Genomic DNA, 21644 nt, shown 5'->3' with positions numbered 1-21644 from the left:
CCTGGGGATGGTGTGTGATCCCTGCTCCTGCCTTCCCTGAACGCAGCACGGAGAGCAAACCTGCCCAGGTGGGGCTGGAGGATGTGACCTGTGCCCAGTGCACGGTGTCCCAGCCCTGGGAGGAGCATGGGGGAGCCCAGGGGAGCAGAACCTGGGCTCTGTGTGGCAGCAAGAACTCCCTGGAGGCTCCAGGCTGAGCTCCCAGTGAGCAGCACCAGCCCAGGATGGGCTCAGCTTGAGACCTTCTTTTGTCTTCAAGTGTTAACAGAGTGTCTTTGGGTTTGAAGCACCCATTTCAGAGCACCAGTGTTTGCTGGTTTCCATCCCACAGTGATGGAAGGGTCCTGGGGGCTGCCCTTGGGTGTCTTCTCCAGCTGGGGAGCATCCCCAGGATGTCCCTGCTGCCCTGGCAGCAGAGCACAGCCCTCGGTGCTGGCAGTGCCAGACACACCCTGGTATCCAAGTGCAGCAATTCCTCTGTGCCTCTCTCAGGAGGCTTTGAGGTGGCCTTAAAAGGGAGCAGAAAAACCTGGCAGATGGCACTTCCAGAGCCAGATTTTGCCCCCATCCTCTGCCAGGAGAGGACAGCAGGATGAGTCACGTCCCACTTCCAAGCACCAGGCTGTGCCAGTCGGTCCCTTGGCACGGGGTGAGCACAGAAACGCCCCAGCCACCCCCTCCTGTCCCTCTGGGCCAGAAAAGGAGCCAAACTCAGCCATCTGAGCGAGTGAACCCCTCCACTGGGGGATTTCAGGGGGGAAATTTGGTCCTAAACCGGGTAAATGATGATGGCGGTCAGGAGTCAAGCAAGGAGGAGCCACAGGAGCTCCCAGAGCAAACTGGAGAGGATCAGAGGAAACGCTGGGCATCCCTCCCTGCCCGAGGTGGGCGCTGCCTTTGCAAGGGGTGCCCCAGCCCCAGGGCACGTTCCTGCAGCCCTCTGCCACCCCCTTACCTCTGCTGCCAGGTAGTTGCCCGTGGCGAGGTGCTTGAAGCGGTACAGGCCGTTCCAGTGCCCGGCTCCCCCTCGGCACGGGTCGTGGTGAACCACCTGGGAGAGGCAGGGGAGAGCTCAGCCCCAGCTTGGCACAGCCTGGGACAGCTCCAATCACCCCCTCCGTGCCCTCCCTGCTCACCTCCACCTCCCACAGGGCGTTGGAGCTGGTGGCTGAGGTGGCAGACTGGCGCAGCGTGGTGCGGAGGAACACGTGCAGCTTGCCCTTGTACTCGTCACAGGTGAGGAACTTCTCCTGCTCGGCGTGGAACAGCCTCACCACGTCCCCCTGCAGCAGGACACAGGGGTGAGGGTCAGGGGCCAACAATCCTGGAGCCTTTCAGGTTGGAAAAGACTCCCAAGATCATTAAATTCAACCTTTCACCACCATGCCCACTAAAACCATATCCTGAAGTGTTTGTCTGCTCATTTTGGAACACTCCCAGGGATGGTGACTGTCCTGGAGAGCCTGTTCCCATGTTTAACCACTCAGTCAGTGGAGAAATTTCTCCATGGCTCTCCTGCAATGTATCTCCTCTTGTGACCCCTCCTGCTGCAAAAGGGACAGGATTCCTCCTGGACACAGCTCCCAACTGGATGGCAGGACTGTGTGACCCTGGGGACCACAGGGCACTGCCACCTCTTCCCATCCAACCTCCTGGAGCTCTGCTAAAACATGCTCCAGGCAGCCCAAAGGCTCCTGTGATCCCAGGGGACAGGGCACAGGCACCCTGCATTGCCATCACTCCCGTTATCCGTGCAGTGACCCTCTGCTTCCACCCCCAGGGATAAATGGATGTGAATCCATCACTTTCCAGCCCTGGAGCAGGCAGAGGCTCAGCTCCCAGACCTGTTTAAGGCATTAACACCCCGGGAAGGAGGATGTGGGAAGCTGGGATAAGCACAGTGCCTGGGGATGAAGGGCTGTAAGATCCCAACAATCCACATCCATCCAGCTGCTTCCTGGAGGACCTCAGCCTCAAACAATAGCCCAGCAGGGAAAGTTCCTTTCCCAGGCAACAGCCACCCTGCTGCACGGCTGAGCAGCTGGAATTGTCCCTGCACAAGAGGCCACTGCTGGCACTGCGTGGGGTTGTCCCCAAAAGCCAATTCACCACCCTGAGGTCGGTAATTTGTGCCCTCAGCTCCCTGCTGCCAGCAGATCCTAAAATATCCCGCTCCGCCTCCCTGTGCTGTTCTCCAGGTGATGAATTCAAGCAGGAATTACAGCCCAGGAGCTCTTTTGTGCCCTTGTCACAGTGCCAAGTGGCTGCTCACACGTCCTGTCCCCCAGAGCCAAGCAGCCAAACCTCCTTCCTTACCCCCTTCAGCACTTCCTCCATGTGGTCGCAGAACTGCATGAACAGGTTGATTTTCCAGCTGGTGTTACAATTGACCGAGTTCACCTGCAGAGCAAGAGAGCGTGGTCACGACCCCAGGACAAAGGAGAAAAAGGAAAAAAGAAGGAAAAAAAACCAGCCCCTCCTGTACCTCCTTGCAGCCAGCATTGTCAGCCAGCTCGTAGTTGCTGGCGTGCAGCGGCTGCCCGGCGTTCACGGGGTTCAGGATGACTTTGTCTCCCACGACTACCTGGGGAGCAAAATGGGAGAAGGGCAGCGAGGGTGAGACCTGGGTGCGGAGCCCAGCTCATGGAGCTCCCTTCAGGGACTGCTGGGCCCCAGGCTCACGTTGTCCCCGTTGCTCCTGAGCTTCCAGAAGGGCTGGATGAAGAGCCAGGAGCCCTCGTTGCCGGTGGCGTCCAGGGTGACCCGCATGGCGTTCTTCTCCAGCAGCGCCGGCAAACGCTTGTTCACCGTCAGGTACTTGTTGCTCTTCATGTGCAGCAGCTGGAGGAGACAAGGGTGGGGGAGATGGGAAGTGCAGCCCCCAAGGCATCACCAGCCCCTCGCCAGATGTGCTGGATCCATGTTGGATCCATGATGGATCTGTGCTGGATCCATGTTGGATCTGTGCTGGATCCATGATGGATCCATGATGGATCTGTGCTGGATCAATGCTGGATCCATGTTTGATCCATGCTGGACCCGTGCTGGATCCATGTTTGATCCATGTTTGATCCATGCTGGATCCCTGTTGCATCCATGTTTAATCCATATTTGATCCATGATGGATCCCTGCTGGATCCATGTTTGACCCATGTTGGATCCATGCTGGATCCATGTTTAATCCATGTTTGATCCATGATGGATTCCTGCTGGATCCATGTTTGACCCATGTTGGATCCATGCTGGATCCATGTTTGATCCGTATCTGATCCACATTTGACCCCTGCTGGATCCATGTTTGATCCCTGCTGGCCCCCTTCTGGATCCATGTTGGATCAATGCTGGATCCATGTTTAATCCATGTTTGATCCCTGCTGGATCCATGTTGGATCAATGCTGGATCCATGTTTAATCCATGTTTGATCCATGTTTGACCCAGGTTTGACCTATGTTTGATCCCTGCTGGCCCCGTGCTGCCCCGTACCTGGATGACGCTCCCGTACTTCACCACGTCCCCGTGCACCTTCTTGTTCTCCGTCTCGTTCTGCTTCTGCTCCATCTGCGCCGCGTGCTGCTCCGAGAGGAGAAGAGCTGAGGCTGGAGCAGCACCCTCCTCCCTCCCCAGGAGCAAATCCCAGCAGGGTCACACTGGGAAGGAGGGGACGGGACGGGCTGGGATCGGGGTCAGCACCCTCTGTCCCCCAGGGATGAACTCAACCAGGAATTCCAGCCCAGGGCCATCCAAGAGCTCAGCCCAGGGCCAGGCTGTGGCCTTGACCAGCCCTAGGAACCAGCCCTTTAAATTGAGGATTTGAAAACCAGGACAGGGACAAAATGGCACCAGAATTCCCCCAGGACAGCAGGTTTTGGGGTAACACCAAACAAGGGTGCTGGGCTCAGGCTGGGGATGGGGGTCAGACACCCAAAATGGGGGATGTGGGCACTGGGGGCTCCTGGCAGCACCAAAGCCAGGCAGCCAAAGGCAGGGTGCCAGCTGAGTGCCAGCTGTGCCATGCCCAGAGATGGAGCAGGCCTGGACCTGCTGCTGCAGGAGGTGTCCCCAGGAGTGAAGAAGGCTCAGCAGCCCCTCTCCAAAACCACAGAGATTTTCCACTGGCTGGCTCTGGCAGTGGGAGCAGTGATGGGATGTTGACACATGAGGAGTGAGGCAGGAATTTGCTCCCACAGCAAATCTGGGAATGGTGAGGGAGTGCTGACAGCCCCGGCGCCAGGCTGGGCACAGCCCGGGCACCTCCAGCCCAGGGATCCCCAAAACCGAGATGGGAAGATGGGAAACAGAGAGGGATGGAGCTGAGAGAGCCTTTGCCCTTTCCCATCATTCTCTCACCCCTTTCACCTGAGGGCAGAGGAATTGGGAAACATCTGGAATCATTGGGGGGGAGGATGGGGCTGCAGGTCCTGAGTGCCCAAGGAGGTGAAGGTGCCTGGTACCTGTCCCTACAGGGCTCTGGGTGCCACCCAGGATGACTTCTCCATGCCCACAGAGCTCTGGGTGCCACCTGCAGTCACCCTCCATGCCCACAGAGCTCTGGGTGCCACCTGGAGTCACCATCACTGGCCTGCAGTGGTGGCTGCTGCCATCAGGAGAACAAACCCTCTCCCAGAAATCCCACACTGATGCTGCTCTGGGAGTTTAACAACAACCCCAGGGAGCAACAGGGCTCTGATGGGAGACCCAGCACCTCAGATATCCTAAATCTCCCTCCAGATCCGAGCCAGCAGCCAGGGGGGCTGGCAGGGGCAGCTCGAGTTCCCGGGGCTGATGTTGCCACACTGTCCCTTGCATGGGGAGGCTCTGTCCCCAAGCCCAGTCAGGAATGCCCACAGGGGACTGGGGGACATCAGCAGAGGGGTTGAAAAGCTCCCCCAGCCTGTCTGAGCTGCTTTGGGTGAAGGAAACAGAGTCCAAACCCACTGGAGCTCAGCAGTGAGGGGCACAAGCTCAGAAAGGCGAGCACAGGCAGCACAGGCAGGGCTCCTCCAGTCCAGACCTGGCTGCTCCTGCCTCAGCAGGTCACCCCCGTGGCCTGGGGGATGCTCTCAGGCTGTTTCTCACCTCCCTGATGAGGGCAGTGCCTGCAGAGCTCAGCAGGGCTGGGAAACACCGGGAGCAGCAGAAAGGAGCCAGGAAATGGCAGAACCTCTTTAAGACAAGCCCTAAACCAAGGTGCAATCAATCAGGCTCAGAAATGAGCCCCGGGGACCACTCGCGGCCAGGACAGCTGGGACGTTACAAGCCCGGCTAAGGGGGGCAGGAAAACGGGGATTCTGTGGGTTCTGTGTGCCAGGGATGGCTCAGGGCTGGGCACTGCCCCTGCCCTGGCACCTCCAGGGCAGGACGCCCTGTCCTGGCACTGCTCAGCCCCTCCTGGCCCAGGCAGAGCCGGGGATGGCGGGGCTGGGGCTGGGCTGGAGGCCCGATGAGATGATTTAGTGAAGTCTCTCCCCAGCCTCGCTTTTATGAATCATCGGCGGGGCCTCGCCAGCTGCCTCAGGCGTTGTGCAATGTTTGATGTGGGCCCTGGCCAAGGCTGGGGGAAGCCAACGGGAGCCTTTCCCTTCCCCAGCCCTTTGGAGCACGTCCTGCAAGCAGGGCTCCCTCCTGCACGGGTGTCCCGGGGTGCTCAGGGGTGCCCTGGGGTGCTCCAGGGTGCCCTGGGTGTGCTGAAATGCTGAAAAGTGCTCTGGGGTGTTGAGGATTGTTCTGGGGTGCTGAGGGGTGCCCTGGGGCGCTGAGAGGTGTCCCAGGATGTTGAAAGGTGCTCTGGGGTGCCCTGGGTGTCCTGAAATGCTGAGAAGTGCTCTGGGGTGTTGAGGATTGTCCTGGGGTGATGAGGAGTGTCCTGAAGTGCTGAGGGGTGCCCTGAGATGGTGAGGAGTGCCCTGGGGTGCCCTGGGGTGCTGAAGGGTGTCCTGGAGTGCCCCAGGCTGCAGGGCTGTGCTCACAGAGCTCCTCTGCACAAGAAGCATCAGGAAGGTGACACAGCCATGGCTGGGCAGGGGACAAGGGGGAGAACACAGCTGGAAATCCCTTCTCACCCCAAACCAGCATGAGCAGAGGCGTGGATGCCATCGCCCAGCCAGCTGGTGGGCACTGCCAGCTCCGGGCTCCTCGCTCCTGCTCACCTGGAGCTTCTGCAGCAGCACCACATCGGCGATCTTGTCCTTGTCCTGCTTGGTCTGCTTGGCCTTCCAGTACTGCTTCTGGGCAGAGTAGCGGTTCATGGGACACACCTTGAAGAGGCAATCTGGGAACAGAGCACAGAGCAGAGCCTGGCGAGGCTGCACAGCCACCAGGGCGTCCCCAGCAGGGCCAATGTCCCCGAGGGGCAGGGACGCTCCTGGGATGGTCCCCCCATTAGTGAGGAGGGCTGCTGGAGGTCACGTCAGCGTGTGCTGGCTGCTGGGTCAGCTCTAAATCAGGATAAATAATGAGTCCAGCAATGACTGCACTGCTTGGACTCGTGATGAGGAGTGTTCCCATCGGAAATGGCTGTGCTGCTCGGGAAGGAAAGCTTCAGGGGGGAGAAGGAGCTCTGATGGAGCCCAGCTGCACCCAAGGAGGAGAGGATTCTGGTGGGAAGGATCCAGGAGGGAGGCTGGGACACCGTCAGCCACCTCCAGGTCCCTTGGCTCATTTCAAAGCCAGCCTTATCAACACCTACCCTAAAGAACATGGCATTGAGTAGGGGTACCATGCCCCCTACCATGCACCAGCTGCAAACAAAGCAGAGAAGTACAACAGAGTGTTAAAAACCACACTGAAAGCATTAAGTGAGAAATCTTTCAAAAACTGAGAGCAGCATCTGGCAAAAGACACCTGAATAGTTTACACCCAAAGCTCTACTAACCCAGTGGGCCCTGCCCAATCTAAACCTTTCACTGACCAGAACCAAAAGAAAGTTTTCCTAAGAATTCTCTGCTTTTAACCCCCTGTGTTCTCAGAAGGGTATCCACATCCTCAATGGCCACACCAAGTGCCAATAATCAAATCTAAGCACCTAATGGTTTAACCACATCCCAAAAAACCTCACTTCCTCTCAAACCACACTTTGCCACCCACAGGACACCCTGAGCCTGCAGAAGCTGTGGAAGGAGCCTGGGGTGGCCATCAGGACACAGACATCCATCCTTCCCTGACCTGGCTCACCAGCGCTGGATGCTGCAAGCACCCACTCCCAAAACCTCGCTGTCAGCAGCTCTATTTCAGGCTCCTGAGGGATGCACAAAATGCATCCCAAAAACTCCTGCAAAGGCTCCCTGCACTGCAGATTGCCCCAATTCCCCTGCTTTCCCCCAGGATGGTGGGCGGGAAGTGCAGACACCCAGGGCCAGGAACTGGAGCAGGACAGCAGATGTCTGCACACAACCTCACATCTCCCAGCCCCCTTCCCCAGCTGGGAGGGCAGGAAGGGCTCTGCAGCCTGAATCGCCCTAATTACGCCTGAAATAGCAGCCCAGAAAGTTCAGACACAGAAAAGAAAATTAAAAAAAAATAAAAACATATGAATCATAAATTCATATATTATAAAAACATAAAAATTATAAATTTATATATTATAACAACCATATAATTATTTTAAAAAATTAAAAATAAAAGAAATGTTTTTCAGACACAAAAAATTATAATTTATATTTTTAGATTAATTATAGATTTATATTATAATTATAATTTTATAATAAATTATAATTTTTATATTAAACTTATAAATTATATAAATTATAATTTTTCTATTAAAACATATAAATTATATAAAATATATTATAAGAACATATAAATTATAAAAAAAAATTAAAAATTTAAAAATTAAAAAAGTTTCAGAAACAAAAAAGAAAATTTTAAAAAATAAAAAACATATAAATTATAAATTTATATATTATAGAAACATGTAAATGATATAAATTATATAAAACATATATTATAAAACACATATAAATTATAAAAAAAAATAAAAAATTTTTCAGACGCAAAAAAGGAAAATTTAAAAAAATAAAAAAACAAAAGACAAAAAAACCAAAGTCCCTTCCCTGGCTGGCGGCGGGCCCGGGTGAGTGTTTATTTACCTGGGAGTGCCGCTCTCACCGGCTGGGGCAGGGCCAGGTTTCACATCTCCTTTGCCAGCCCCGTTTGCAACGCAGCCAGAGCAGCCCCCAGGGCTGGGGCAGCGACCCTGAGCCCCCCCGAGCACCTGCACGGGGCTCCGTTAATGGCTAATTAATGGGTCATTAATGGGTCATTAATGGGAGCTGCACTGGAAGGTGCTGGTGGGAAGGAGAAGCCAAGGGGAGGTAAAAAAAAAAAACCAGCACAGCGACTCTGAAATGGCTGCAAATCCAAATCCTGGCTCTGAGCGTGGCTCTGTAAGGAGGGAAACTGAGGCACGGCGGGGGTTGTGTGTGTGGAAAACCTCCAGCACAGCTCGTGTTGGGAGCAGGAGGTTTTGGTACCTGGATAAAGCACGGCCAGAGGTCTGAGAATGGATCGGGGTGGGAAAGAGGGGAGGAGAAGGGAGATCCTGCAGCAGCAGTGCCCAGAGTGGGCAGCTCGGAGGGGGACGTGGGGCTGGAGCCAGAGTGGCTCTGGGGGCAAAACTTCCACCCAGAGTGGCTCTGGGGACAAAACTTCAACCCAGAGTGGCTTTGGGGGCACAACTTCCATCCAGAGAGACCTGGGGGGGCAAAATCTCCATCCAGAGTGGTTTTGGGGGCAAAACTTCCATCCAGAGAGGGCTGGGGGGCAAAACTTCAACCTAGAGTGGCCCTGGGGGCAAAACTTTCATCCAGAGAGGGCTGGGAGACAAAACCTCCCATCCAGAGTGGCTTTGGGGGCAAAACTTCCATCCAGAGAGACCTGGGGGGCAAAATCTCCACCCAGAGCGGTTTTGGGGGCAAAATCTCCACCCAGAGCAGTTTTGGGGGCAAAACTTCAACCCAGAGAGGCTTTGGGGGCACAACTTCAACCCAGAGAGGGCTGGGGGGCAAAACTTCAACCCAGAGTGACTTTGGGGTACAAAATTTCCATCCAGAGAGGGCTGGGGGGCAAAACCTCCTAATCAGAGAAGGCTGGGGGGCAAAACCTCCTAATCAGAGAAGGCTGGGGGGCAAAACCTCCACCCAGAGTGGCTTTGAGGCCAAAACTTCCATCCACAGAAGCTCTGGAGGCAAAATTTCAACCCTCACTGGCTTTGGGGGCAAAACTTCAACCCAGAGTGGTTTTGGGGGCAAAACTTCCTAATCAGAGAGACCTGAGGGCAAAACTTGAACCCAGAGAGGCTTTGGGGGCAAAACCTGCCATCCAGAAAGGTCTGGAGGGCGAAACCTCCCATCAGAGAAGGCTGGAGGGCAAAATGTCAACCCAGAGAGGCTCTGGGGGCAAAACTTCCACCCAGAGAGACCTGGGGTCCAAAACTTCCACCCAGAGTGGCTTTGGGGCAAAACTTCCACCCAGAGAGGGCTGAGGGGCAAAACTTCTCATCCAGAGAGGACTGGGGGGCAAAACTTCCACCTAGAGAGACCTGGAGGGCAAACCTTCAACCCAGAGTGACTTTGGGGGCACAACATCAACTCAGAGAGACCTGGGGGGGCAAAACCTCCAGGTGACTCCCTTGGGGAGCCAGGGAGAGCAGCGGCACAGCTGAAGGTCCCGCTGTCCCCTGGCCTGGTAGGGTGGAAGCTTTTCCTGCCGCGCCTGAGCTGGGCTGGGAAGAACCTCTGCGGAGGGAGGGAGGAGAAACCGCAAGAAACAAAAAAAAGCAAAAAAAAAAGCAAACAGCTGAGAGGTGTGGAGCCGGGCAGGAACAGCTCCCAGGTGGGTTCTGGCATTTCCAAAGAGCCTTTTGGGAGCTGAGCTCGGCTGTTTTCCCAGCGGGAAGCTCCGGCACGACCCGTGTGAGCCGCAGGATAGGGCAGGGTCCGGCCACAGGATGTGAGGACGAAAATCTCCCGCAGCCTCGGGGCCGGGAGCAGCCCCAGCCCTTGTTTCCACCTCGCTGCAGGCGATGGCTATCGAGCAGGGAGAGCTCTACCTTTCCGGCCATTAAAACAAACAGCTGGATATCCTGATAGGGAGCGCAAAAAAAGCAGGGCTGAGCCCAAAAACCTGCGCCTGGAAAAGAGATAGGGAACCACAGGCACGGCCGGGGAAGGGGATGGGGCGGCTGCTGAGCATCCAGCCCAGGGTGGGATATGGGGATGGAGGTGCTGGGGGATGCTGGAGGTGCTGGATGTGCTAGATGGGTTGTTAATTAGATTAATGAATGAATTAATGGTAATGACTCCTGTGGCTGGAGCACAGAGAGCAGGGCTGAGCCCAAAAACCTGCGCCTGGAAAAGAGATTGGGAACCACAGGCACGGCCAGGCTGCTGAGCATCCAGCCCAGGGTGGGATATGGGGATGGAGGTGCTGGGGGATGCTGGAGGTGCTGGATGAGTTGTTAATTAGATTAATGAATGAATTAATGGTAATGACTCCTGTGGAGAGGCAGATGCTTGGTGGGATCCCGAGAGAGTGGAAGAATTGATGTCTTGGGATGTGTTGGGGGAAAGGAGGGTGGTCAGGGGTTGGGTGCTGTTAAAGCCACTCTGAGAAAAAGGTGGAGGCACAAGGCAGAGTGGGGAACTGATATTTAAAAAGTCTTATTTAAAAGAAGACATAAAATGACAACAGGGGGAGGAGAGGAGCAGCTGCCCTAAACCAACACCCCAGTCACAGGTTTGGGGACTTTTCCCATCTCTCTCCTCCCTGGCTGTGTGATCCAGGCACTCAAATCCTGCCAGGACAGGGCCCTTGCCTGAGTGTGGAGCACCCTGAGCACTTGGGGCACTCAGCACCTCCCAGGTGGGTGCAGCACAGGGCAGAGCTGTGCCCACATCCCATCCCATGGATCCCATCCCATCCCACCCCATCCCATCCCATCCCATCCCATCCCATCCCATCCCATCCCATCCCATCCCATCCCATCCCATGGATCCCATCCCACCCCATGGATCCCATCCCATCCCATCCCACCCCACCCCACCCCATCCCATCCCAGGTGGTTGCTCAATGCCAGGACAGTCCCCAGAGCTGCTCCCAGAGCTGGAGCTGTCCCAGCCTCACCTCTGAATTTCTTGGGGGGGTTGTCCAGGTCTCCAGCTGCCGGCTCCACCACGCACCGATCGTCCACCAGCCTGAGGGGGACAAAGAGCAGGAGCAGGGTCAGCAACAGCAGGGCTGAGGGTGCACAGTGGTTGTCATGGCCCAGAGTGACAAATCCAAAGCTTCACCTCCTGTTTCCCACCCATAAATATTCCTCAGGAGCAGAATCCCCCTTCCCTCAGTTCCCACCGCTTCCCTGGGTGTTTTCCATGCCCTGCCTTAGGCTGGCACAGCACTGAGGGACCAGGGCAGGTTTGTGGCAGTCACTGCAGCTCCTTTGCAGGGTGATCAGTGCCAGGGGGCACCCTGCCCTGCCCAGCTCTCCCTGCTGCACACACAGCTCTGTTATTGCACTTTTAATCCAGCAAAACCAGGAGGAGTTCAGCTCCATTCACCAGCTCTCCTTCCCTGGCTGGGAACTCTTCCCACAGGGGTGGCAGGGCCCCCCCAAAACCAGTTATTAATTATTATCTTCCCACAGGGACACAGAGGGTGCAGGTGCTGTGCATGGGGGTGGCAGGGCCCCCCAAACCCAGTTATTAATTATTATCTGATCAGAGCTGCAGGCTCTGCCCATCAGATCAAGGCTCTGTGTCTCCTCCCTGCCCACCTCTGCTTTCCCAGCATTGAGCAAAATCCCTCAGGCTCAGCTTTGGGTGCTGGGGGCTGATTGTGGGGTGCATAGGACATGCTTGGCTGTGGGTGCTGGGGGCTGATTTTGGGGTGGGTGAGACAGGATTGGCCTTGGGGGCCGGGGGCTGATTTTGGGGTGGATAGGACATGCTTGGCTTTGGGTTTTGGGGACTGATTTTGGGGTGAGTGGGACAGGCTTGGCCCTGGGTTCTGATTTTGGGGTGGGTGGCACAGGCTCAGCCTTGGGTGCTGATTTTGGGGTGGGTGGGACAGGTTTGGCTTTGGGTTCTCGGGGATGATTTTGGGGTGAGTGGGACATGCTTGGCTTTGGGTTCTGGGGGCTGATTTTGAGGTGGGTGGCACAGGCTCAGCCTTGGGGGCCGGGGGCTGATTTTGGGGTGGGTGGCACAGGCTCAGCCTTGGGTGCTGATTTTGGGGTGGGTGGGACAGGCTTGGTTTTGGGTGCTGGGAGCTGATTTTGGGACGTTGCTTTTCAGAGTGAGGGAGAAGAGCAAAGCAGAGCCTGGCAGGCAGGGGGATCAGAGGGGGAGCATCCCCCGAGGGGCTCCCTGTGCTGGGAGGGAACTGGGAGCTCCAGCAGGACAGGCTGTACCCGCTCAGCCGCTTTCCCCAGCCCTGGGAAGCCACAGAAACAGGAGGAACTCTGCTCCTGCCCGGCAGAGAGAGAGAGAAGAGTGTCCCCATGCTCGGGAGGATGTGAGAGTGGCCAGCAGAGCACCACCACGGTGAGACAGGAGGGCAGGGACAGCCTGGAGCAGCAAGGGGAGCCTGCGCTGTCCCTGCTGTCCCCAAGGGATTCTCGGTGTCCCCCAAACAACCCGAAAATGCTGGAGATGGCTCTGCAAAGGGATAAGACAGGAGCAGACCCATCCCAGCCACAGCTCCAGCCTCCTTCCCTCAGCCCAGCCGCTCTCTGGAGGAGGGGAGAATTCCTTTGGCTCGGCACGGAGGAATTTGGCCTCGGTGCTGATGGATGGGGACCCCGGGGACCCCGGGGCTGCCGTGGCCTTGTGAGGAGGCGTGGGCTGGCACCGGGCTCTGACACCCCTGTGCTGCTTTCTGCGCCTCACGTTTCGCAGAAAGGGAGAAAAGCAATTTGCCTGGTGGCAGCAGAAGCTTCAAAACCACGAGCAAAGACCTGGCAGGTTGGAAAAACCCCAAACCCATGAGCTGTGGGCAGACAGGGCATTGCAAACAGGGGGTTTGGGGCTCTCCAAACACCTTTTCCTTGGGTCAGGACAGCAGGGAAGTAACCAGGGACATTCCCTGATTGTTGCAGAGCCTTGGGAGGGCAGGGAAAGAGGGAAAGAGGAAAAACCAGAGCAGCTGCAGCACCACAGGGGACATGCAAAGCCCCAGCCCAGCCCTGGTGTCACTCAGGGGCAGTTTTGGTTTCTGTTCTGTTCTTTTGAGGGGATCCGGGGCAGAACAAACCCTTGGGCTGAGCCTGGGAGCAAAAACCAGCAAGGACTGAGGACACCAATCCATGAGTGGGGGCTCAGGGAGTGAAACCCTGGCCCTCAGGCAGAAAAGCTCCATTGGAAAGATTCATCTGGGCATTTAAACCCCCAAATCCTCCACTCTTATTGCTGCTGGGGGTCCCTGAGGAAAGGCCTGAGCTGCCGGGTTTGTTCTCAGCACTGAAGGAAAGAGCACAGGAGCCTCTCCTCTCCCTCCCCTCCTGCTCCCCTGCCCCACCGGGCAGGATTACAGACAGCGAGTGACCTGCCAGCCTGGAAATCTTAATTAGTTAACGATCTCAAGGCACTTCCAGCATCTTTAATCCCAGGATTACACGCTCGGCAGGAACAAGAAGTGTTCTTTTTATTAAACTGATACTCTGGGCGAACATTCCTCAGCTAAAAATCTGCTGAAAATAATGAAAAAAAAAAAAAAAAAAAAAAAAAAAAGGATTCTGACAGAGTGGACATGAGTCACCTGGGAGGCTGCTGGGGCCGGGACAACAAGCGGCATTCCCGCGGTGGGATGGGCCAGGGAAGCTCCCCAAAGGGCACCTTTTAATGGGAAAGCGCTGTCTGAGCAGCGGGAGGAGCATCCCGAGCAGGGCAGGAGGTGGGATGCGCCCATGGAAGGTCATTTTGCCATTCCAAATTCCCCTCCGGGAGCAGAAAGGGAGGGATGCAGCCCTGCTGAGCCCCTCAAGGCACGGGTGAGCATCTGGCCGGCTCTTTCTTAGCCCCGGCGGGGTTCCCTGGTGCTTCCAAACCCCGAGCACAAAGTGATTCCCTGGCCCTGGGATGGCAGAGCCTTCCCCGAGGGCAGGGGAGAAGGAGCTCATCCAAAATCCGGGGCAATGGGACCCTCCTGAGCCCTCCCCGGGCTCAGTGCACGGCTGGAGCCCCCTGGGCTGGGCAGAAACCGTCCGCAGATGTGGCACAGAGGATGCCAAGGGGCACACCAGGGTACGGGGAATTCTTCTCTGAGAAACCCCAACAGAGCCAGGAGAGCCCCAAGAGAAAGCCCAGCAAACCCTGAGGTGAGGAAGAGGAGGGTCATGAGAGCTCCTTGTTGGCTGTAGAGCCGGGTCAGCCCCTCTGGGAGGGAGGAGAGAGCAAAGTGAGCGGGGCAGCCACAAAAATGCAGCTTTTTGGTGCTGTCCCGGTGCCAGGAGGGCTCGGCTTCCTCCTCCTCCTCCTCCTCCCTCCGGCAGGGACGGGATCATCCTGACCCGGCAGAGCTGGAGTTACCCTTTAACCAAGTGCATCTCCACCCCGAAATCCACCTGCAAGCTCAGGCACAGGTGTGATTTCACCTGCAACAGCTGCCTGGCACCCAGCTGCGTTTGTCACCCACCCTTCCCCTCTGCCAGCGCCCGTTCTGAGCCCCTGAAGGGTTCCAGGAGCCCCTGGCAGGGATGGGGCAGCACAAAAGGAGCCCCTGGCAGGGATGGGGCAGCACAAAATCCTCCCGAGCAAATCCCTCACCCCCAAAAGCTCTTCTGGCCACTCCAGCCTGCCCATCCCGTGCCCCCAGCACCACAAGGGTCACTGTGAGCAGCTCTGAGCCTGGTTCTACCTTCCCAGGGCTCTGCTTTGGGCTGACCCGAGCGTTTGGGCTGGTTTGGGTATCTTGGCATTCCCCCTGAGCTCCACACCCATCCAGGGATGTTTTTCCTGCTCATGAGCAAAGAAGGGATGAAAGGGAGGGTTTGTGCCCGACTGAGATATTTGGGGAGCAGAGGAGCCTCAGGTGGGGCTGCAAAGCTCCCCACACCCCGGAGACCCCACAGGGATGTGACAGCAGCCACCCTGAATGTGACATCGGTGATCAACGCCTGGGGACACTCCTGGGGTCACCCCACAAAGAGAGGATCCCGCTGCAGAGCCGGAGCCCAGAGGCAGCCCCTCCACAAGGAAGGATGGCAGGGAGGCTCCCGCAGGGGCAGGGCGGCCGCGTGGGCTGCCAGAGCTGTTTGCCTTGCAAATGAGCTCAGGAAGGTCCCGGTGGCAGGAGGAGCACGCCGGGTGAGTCACCTGGCCCTTATCGCGGGAGTGATTTAAGGTGCGGTTGGGTCTCCCGTGTCGCAGGGCACCAGGGAAAACAATTTCGGGAGGGAGGAGGGAAAGAACCGAGCCTGGGAAAGCGGGGCTGCCCAGCAGAGGTGTGCTGGGACACAGAGGAGAGGCTCCCCAAGCGAGCCCTGCTGCTCAGCTGATCTGGGGAAGTCTGGAGAAACACCTGGCAGAAAGGGGGATGCGAGGGCCAGAGCTGCAAAGGGATCAGAGCTCTGAAAAATGAGCCATTAATTCTAATTGAGCGATGGGACGTGTCTGGGGACAACAACCAGCGCTGGTCCCCGCAGAGCCTCCCGCAGACCCCATTTCCAAGGGGCTGGAGGAGGGCTCAGCATCCCCTGCTCTCCAAGGAGAGCTCTCCAAAACCCCCCCGGGGATGCAGGAAGGGCTGGCACAGACAGGCTGCACCTGCAGGACCTGCTGCCCGGCACTGTGCCTGCACACACGGCGGGTCCGGGCGCTTCTGCCCCCATTCCTGGGCAGCCAGGTGCAGGGAGCCCCGGTGGGCAGCAGCCCAGTGCCACACGTGCCCGGTGGCGGCTGAGGGAAGGCGTGTGGGCGCAGGTATGTGCAGCTCAGGCATGTGGGAGCAAGTGCATTCAGTGCAGATTATAGAGCCGGGCAGCTCCTGCCCCAGGAATCCCATCCAAGTCAGCATTCCTGCCTGAGCTCAGCCTCTCCTACACGCAGCAGCGTGGGGCAGGAGCTGGCACGGCCCCGCATCCCCCCTGCCCGGGGCTGCGGGCACCTTTGGGCTCCTGAATGAGCCTCAGGAAGAACCCAGCCGTGCCCCAGGGCGGCCCTGCTGTCACCCACCGTGTCCCCAGGCAAACATTCCCGGGGGGAGCAGGGGGGCATCGCTGGCCTGCTGTGCCCGGGAGTGACACGGGACAGGTGCCCAGGTTGGGCAGAGATCCCCGGCGCGTCCTGCCACGTCCAGGGAGCTGCCTCAGCCCGGGGCTGGCACTGCCCTGTCCCCCAGCCCGGAGCTGGCACTGCCCTGTCCCCCAGCCCGGCTTGGTGTCCCTGCAGCGATTCCCGGGGCTGGCACTGCCCTGTCCCCAAGCCCGGGGCTGGCACTGCCCCGTCCCCCAGCCCCGCTTGGTGCCCCTGCAGCGATCCCCGCTGACCACCGGCTGTGTGCGACACCGAGGGAGGAAAAACATGCCGGGGACACCGGCAGCCTCCGGCCACACCGGGCAGGGCTGGGGGCACAGAATGACCCCAGAGGGTCCCCGGCTGGCCCAGCTGTCACCCTCACTTGTCCCCATCCTCAGCCCACCGACCCCGCGCTGCTCAAACCCATCTGATCCCCCAGCCCTGAATGGGGTGAAGCAGCTTCTGGCCAGGGAAAGGGGGCTCAGGGTCCCTGCAGGGTCACATCGTGGGGACAGCCTGTCCCCCTGCCCGGCTCCTGTCCCCGGCCCTGCCCGCAGCTTCCCGGCTCCTTCTCCCACCGCTCCCGTCCCGTCCCTGCCGGAATCCCCGCGGGGCGGCCCCGGGAGCCCCTGGCTCACCCCAAGGTGCTGATGAATCCATTGACGGAGCCCTCGGCGTACAGGGAGACGATGTCCCCGATGTGCAGGAAACTCGACATCTCATTCATGGTTACCGCCGCTTCCTCCCGCAGTCACCTTCCCGGGCCGAAATCCAGCATGGGCCAGCGGAGCCGGGGGGCGTCCCCGCTCCGGGACTGAGGAGGGGTCTCTGCTCCGCCGGGGGAACGAGCCCAGCCCGGCTCCTGCCGCGGGACGGGAGCGGAGCCCCGCGCACAAGTTTTACATGTGCCGGGCAGGAAGGGAGCCGGGCAGGGAGGGAGGAGGAAGACGAGGAGGAGGAGCGGGGGGGGGGGGGGGGGGGGGGCGGGGGATGAAGCTCAGCTAAGTGTCCGCATGGGCTCTGTCCGTCTGTCCGTGCCCCGTCCCGCACAGCTGCGCTACCTGCGGCCAATGCGGCGGGATCAGGAAGTCCCGCCGGCAGCAGCGAGCGGGGAGGGGACCCGGGGCCGCCCGGGACGGGGGGGGCACCGGAGGCCCCACCCCCGCACCCGCCTCCCGCCGGGGGGGGCGGCGGCAGCGAGCCCCGGTGCCCGCGGGCAGCCCCGGTTCGGTGCCCCGGTTCGGTTCTGTGACCTCCGAGCGCCCCGGTGCCCGCGGGCAGCCCCGGTTCGGTGCCCCGGTTCGGTTCTGTGACCTCCGAGAGCCCCGGTGCCCGCGGGCAGCCCCGGTTCGGTGCCCCGGTTCGGTTCTGTGACCTCCGAGCGCCCCGGTGCCCGCGGGCAGCCCCGGTTTGGTGCCCCGGTTCGGCTCCGCCACCTCCGAGCCCCGGCACGAACCCCGCTGGGGCCGCTCAGAGCCAGCACGGAGCCCCCAGCCCAGCCCGGGGGTCTCTGCCCCGTTTGGGACGGCCCCGGGGGTCGCGGGGAGCCCCCCAGGCACCGACAGCGAGCGGGCACCGCCGCCGCTCCTTCCCCGGCCCCGACCCCTCCTGTGCCGCCCCCGGGGTGCAGCCCCTCCTCAGGTGACACTGCTGGAGCCGCAGGTCCCCATCCCTGTCCTCGTCCCTGTTCCTTCCCTTTCCCCGTCCCTGTCTGTCCCTGTTCCTGTCCCTGCCCCTGCCCCTGTTGCTTTCACTTTCCCCGTCCTTGTTCCTTTCCCTGTACCTGTTCCTTTCCCTGTCCCGGTCCCTGTACCTGTACCTGTCCACATCCCTGCCCCTGTTCCTTTCCCCGTCCCTGTCCCCCTCCTTGTCCCTTTCCCTTTCCCCGTCCTAGTCCCCGTCCCTTTCCCCATCCTTGTCCTGTCCCTTTCCCTTTCCCCATTCCTGTTCCTTTCTCTATCCCTGTCCCCATCCCTGTTCCTTTCCCCATCCCTGTCCCTGTCCCCATCCCTTTCCCCATCCCTGTTCCTTTCTCTATCCCTGTTCCTTTCCCCGTCCCCGTCCCCATCCCGCTCCCGCAGCAGGGAGAGCCCCAGGTGAGCTCCAGGCGGCTCTCGCTGGATTTTTCTGCCATTTTCCTGCCCCTCCTTGCTGTTTTCCCGCAGCCCAGGTGGCTCCTGCCGCTCCCAGCAGGGCCAGCTCGCACCTGCTCTGCCTCCCACCGGCGCTGTCCCCTCCTGTTCCCTCCGCGGTGACATCCCGGCCCCGGGAGCAGCACAGGGCTCGCCCAGCACCCAAAAAGCCACATCCAAATCCTGCATCACCACCAGGGGATGTGAGCAGGGAGGAGAGACCCCCACACCCTCCTCCAGAGCCCACCCTGGCCCTGAATCCTTCAAGGAGCCTTCCCAACGCCTCCAGGCTGGGCCAGCTCTCCCAAATTAACACAGGTGGGGAAGGAGCACGTCCTCAGAGCATCTTCTGGACAGCACAAGCGACCCAGTTCTTCACTTTAATTAAAATTTGCCTGCTGTAAAAACAATATTGGGAGAGGGAAAAAGAAAAAAAAAAAAAAAAGGCAGCATGATGCTTTTCTCATTTATATCCCTCCTGTCCTCTTTTCTCACAAACAAACACAGGTTTCAGGAATATAAACCTTGCCCTAAATAGTGATTTTTTTTTTTTTAATTCTTTCCACTAGGAAACGGACAGGTCCCCTGGCAGAACAAAGGGAAAAAAATTAGTGCAATTCCTCTGGGGGGGAGATGCGAATTCAGGTCCATCAGGATTAGCTGCGTTTTCAGCACAGGACAAATTTAGAAGCATTTATCTCAGGGCAACAGAGGGGGGAAAGAGAAGATCATGAGAAAAGAAGAAAAAAAAAAACCAACAAAAACTCACTGCTTTTAGAAGCAAATGAAGGTTTCACAACAGGAGCTCGAGGGAAGCCCCAAAGTCCCAAACTCCACACCTGGATCTGAGCACAGACATGAGCAGTGCCTCAGCTGAGGGGCACTGTGGCTGTGCCACACCAGTGCCACCAGCCTCACCAGGCATGGCTGGGCAAGGAAAACCTTCTGAAAGTGCAAAAATCCCGTGGAATTACTCAAACAGACACCTGGCCTGGTTTCTGCCACCCAGGAGGACTGGGAATAGCAGGACAGAGCCTCCATCCCACCCATGGCATCACCGGGTGCTGCCAGTGCCCAGCCAGCTGAGGAGCCCAAAATATTCCAGGGGTGCCACCGTGCCCACTTTGAACCCTGGGAATGGTGACACAACATCATCAAATCATCCCTGGATGGAGCTGGGATGGATGAAACCCTCCTCATCCTCCAGCTCTGGGACAGCCCCGTCCTTGTGGGGACACAAAGAGGGATCCCCACACCGTGGGATTGGTGATATCTCTGTCCTTGTGGTGGGCACAAAGAGGGACCCCCAGCACCCCAAACTGGCACAAACAGAGACCCCCAGCACCCAGGAATTGGTGATATCTCTGTCCTTGTGGTGGGCACAAAGAGGGACCCCCAGCACCCCAAATTGGCACAAACATCCACACCCCCAGCACCCAGGAATTGGTGACACCTCTGTCCTTGTGGGGGCACAAAAAGAGACCCCCACCCCCCACACCATGGGAATGGTGACAGCTCTGTCCTTGTGGGGGCACAAACAGGGACCCCCAGCACCCCAGACTGGTGACAGCTCTGCCCTTGTGAGAGGCACAGACAGGGACCCCCAAAGCCCTTGGAATGTGACAGCTTTGTCCTTGTGGAGGGCACAAACAGGGACCCCCAAAGCCCTTGGGATGGTGATAGCTTTGTCCTTGTGGAGGGCACAGACAGGGACCCCCAAAGCCCTTGGAATGGTGATAGCTTTGTCCTTGTGGAGGGCACAAACAGGGACCCCCAGGAGGCCCCTGAGCTTTGTCCCCACACGAGCAGCAGCACGGGCAGGTGGCTTCAAGGAAAAAGAAATGAATTTTCCCTGGGGCGCAGTGGATCTCAGGTGCCCTCAGCATGGCTGTGCCCGCACTGAGCCATCCCCCTGCCCACCCTGGGTGTCCTCACTCTGCACAGCGTCCCTCGATGGTCCCAGCCTGCAGGGACACTCCGTGCATGGGCTCAGAGCCCGTGGGCAGCTGCAGTGCTCAGGTGAGGGGGAGCCCTGGCCATGGGGATGCTCCTGTGGCCACCTCGCCCTGCCAGCGCTGGCCCAGGCCCCGGGGAGACAGAGCAGTTAAAAATAAGAACATTTCCTTCCTTCACCCCTACTTTAAGCCGTGTGATAAATAAAAACTGGGAGTTTCTGCCTCCCGGAGAGGAAGCGGCTGCGAGGAGGCTGCCAGTGAGTCAGGCCAGCAGAAATCATCCCTGTTCCTGAGCACTGCCTCCATCCCATCCCATCCCTGGCAGGCCCGGGAGCCACATTCCTTTCTCATGCTGAAATTACTCCTCTGAAGGAGCTGCAGGGTCCCCTCCCTGCCCCAGGCCCCCGCCCTGCCCACGGGGTGCTCCCTTGGCAGAGCTCCCCTCACCTGCCCACCCTTCCCGTGCTGGCAGGGAGCGTTCCCTGCACTGGGATGGGCTTGGATTCCCAGAACAGATCACTTGGGGTTGGATCCTCACCCCCAAAGCTCCATAGGATCCCACCTGGAGCTCAGCTTTGTCCAGATGCCCTGGGAGGGGATGGAGCAGCTGGGGAGGGCAGATGGGTGCTGGTGCCCAAACAGCTTCCCAGCACCCTGCCAGGGCCCCTCTGCCTTCTGGTCCCCTCAGGGATCCCAAATCAAGGCCGGCAACTCAAGGGTGGAACAACTTGGAAGAAGAAGAAGGAGGAAAATAACTGTGGCTGCCTTTGTTTGAGGAGGAGGAGGAGGGAGGGAGACACTCGGTCCCTTGTGCCGGGCAGAGCAGGCAGTGAGAGGGCTCTGCTGAGGGTCAGGCAGAGGACGGGGGTTCCTGGGCCAGGAGGGGAATTTGTCCCCTCGTCTGGTGGCTCTGGGGGCAGCAGAGGGGTCAGGAGCACCCAGAGACAGCACAAAGCCTGTGTGGAGCCTTTCAGCTGCTGCCCCATCCTCCCACCCCAGAGAAAAGCAGGGCTGGGATGGATGAAACCAGGACTGACCCCAGGCCAGAAAAAAGGCTTGTTTCAATCCCATTTCTCCTTCTGGGCGAGCATTTCAGAGCGCACAGCACCGAACAAAATCGCTCCTTTGGCGCAGAACATCCACAGCCATGAGAGCGACACCCCAAATCTGCTCCGAGCTGCAAACCCCAAACCTCCCCCTGCAGCAGCCGCTTGAAAGGCGCCCCAAGGTCTGCGGGGGAAGGGCTGAGCCCCCTCGGGTGATTTCATGAAGGGAGGAGGCGGGAGCGGCTCCCTCCTTCCCTCCTGCCCGTCCCAGCCCGGCTCCGGCG

At 58.6% G+C, this 21644-nt stretch overlaps 1 protein-coding gene across 1 annotated transcript in view; it reads right to left on the bottom strand.

Moving 5' to 3' along the window:
* Positions 1-16982, bottom strand: part of ITPR3 (inositol 1,4,5-trisphosphate receptor type 3) — a 41906-nt gene extending 24924 nt beyond the window's left edge. Inside the window, exons 1-9 of the mRNA XM_058039798.1 lie at positions 16866-16982; positions 11120-11190; positions 6148-6269; positions 3485-3571; positions 2683-2841; positions 2486-2584; positions 2317-2400; positions 1137-1283; positions 956-1051 (exon numbers count right to left, since the gene is read on the bottom strand). Of these exons, the coding sequence (XP_057895781.1) occupies positions 956-1051; positions 1137-1283; positions 2317-2400; positions 2486-2584; positions 2683-2841; positions 3485-3571; positions 6148-6269; positions 11120-11190; positions 16866-16954 (954 nt within the window). The 5' untranslated portion in view covers positions 16955-16982. The remainder of the gene's footprint in view (positions 1-955; positions 1052-1136; positions 1284-2316; positions 2401-2485; positions 2585-2682; positions 2842-3484; positions 3572-6147; positions 6270-11119; positions 11191-16865) is intronic.
* Positions 16983-21644: the final 4662 nt, after the last annotated feature.

The sequence above is a fragment of the Melospiza georgiana genome, chromosome 23 (genome assembly GCF_028018845.1).
Source record: "Melospiza georgiana isolate bMelGeo1 chromosome 23, bMelGeo1.pri, whole genome shotgun sequence".
Classification (NCBI taxonomy): Eukaryota; Metazoa; Chordata; class Aves; order Passeriformes; family Passerellidae; genus Melospiza; species Melospiza georgiana.
This window is presented reverse-complemented; position numbering and strand designations above follow the sequence as displayed.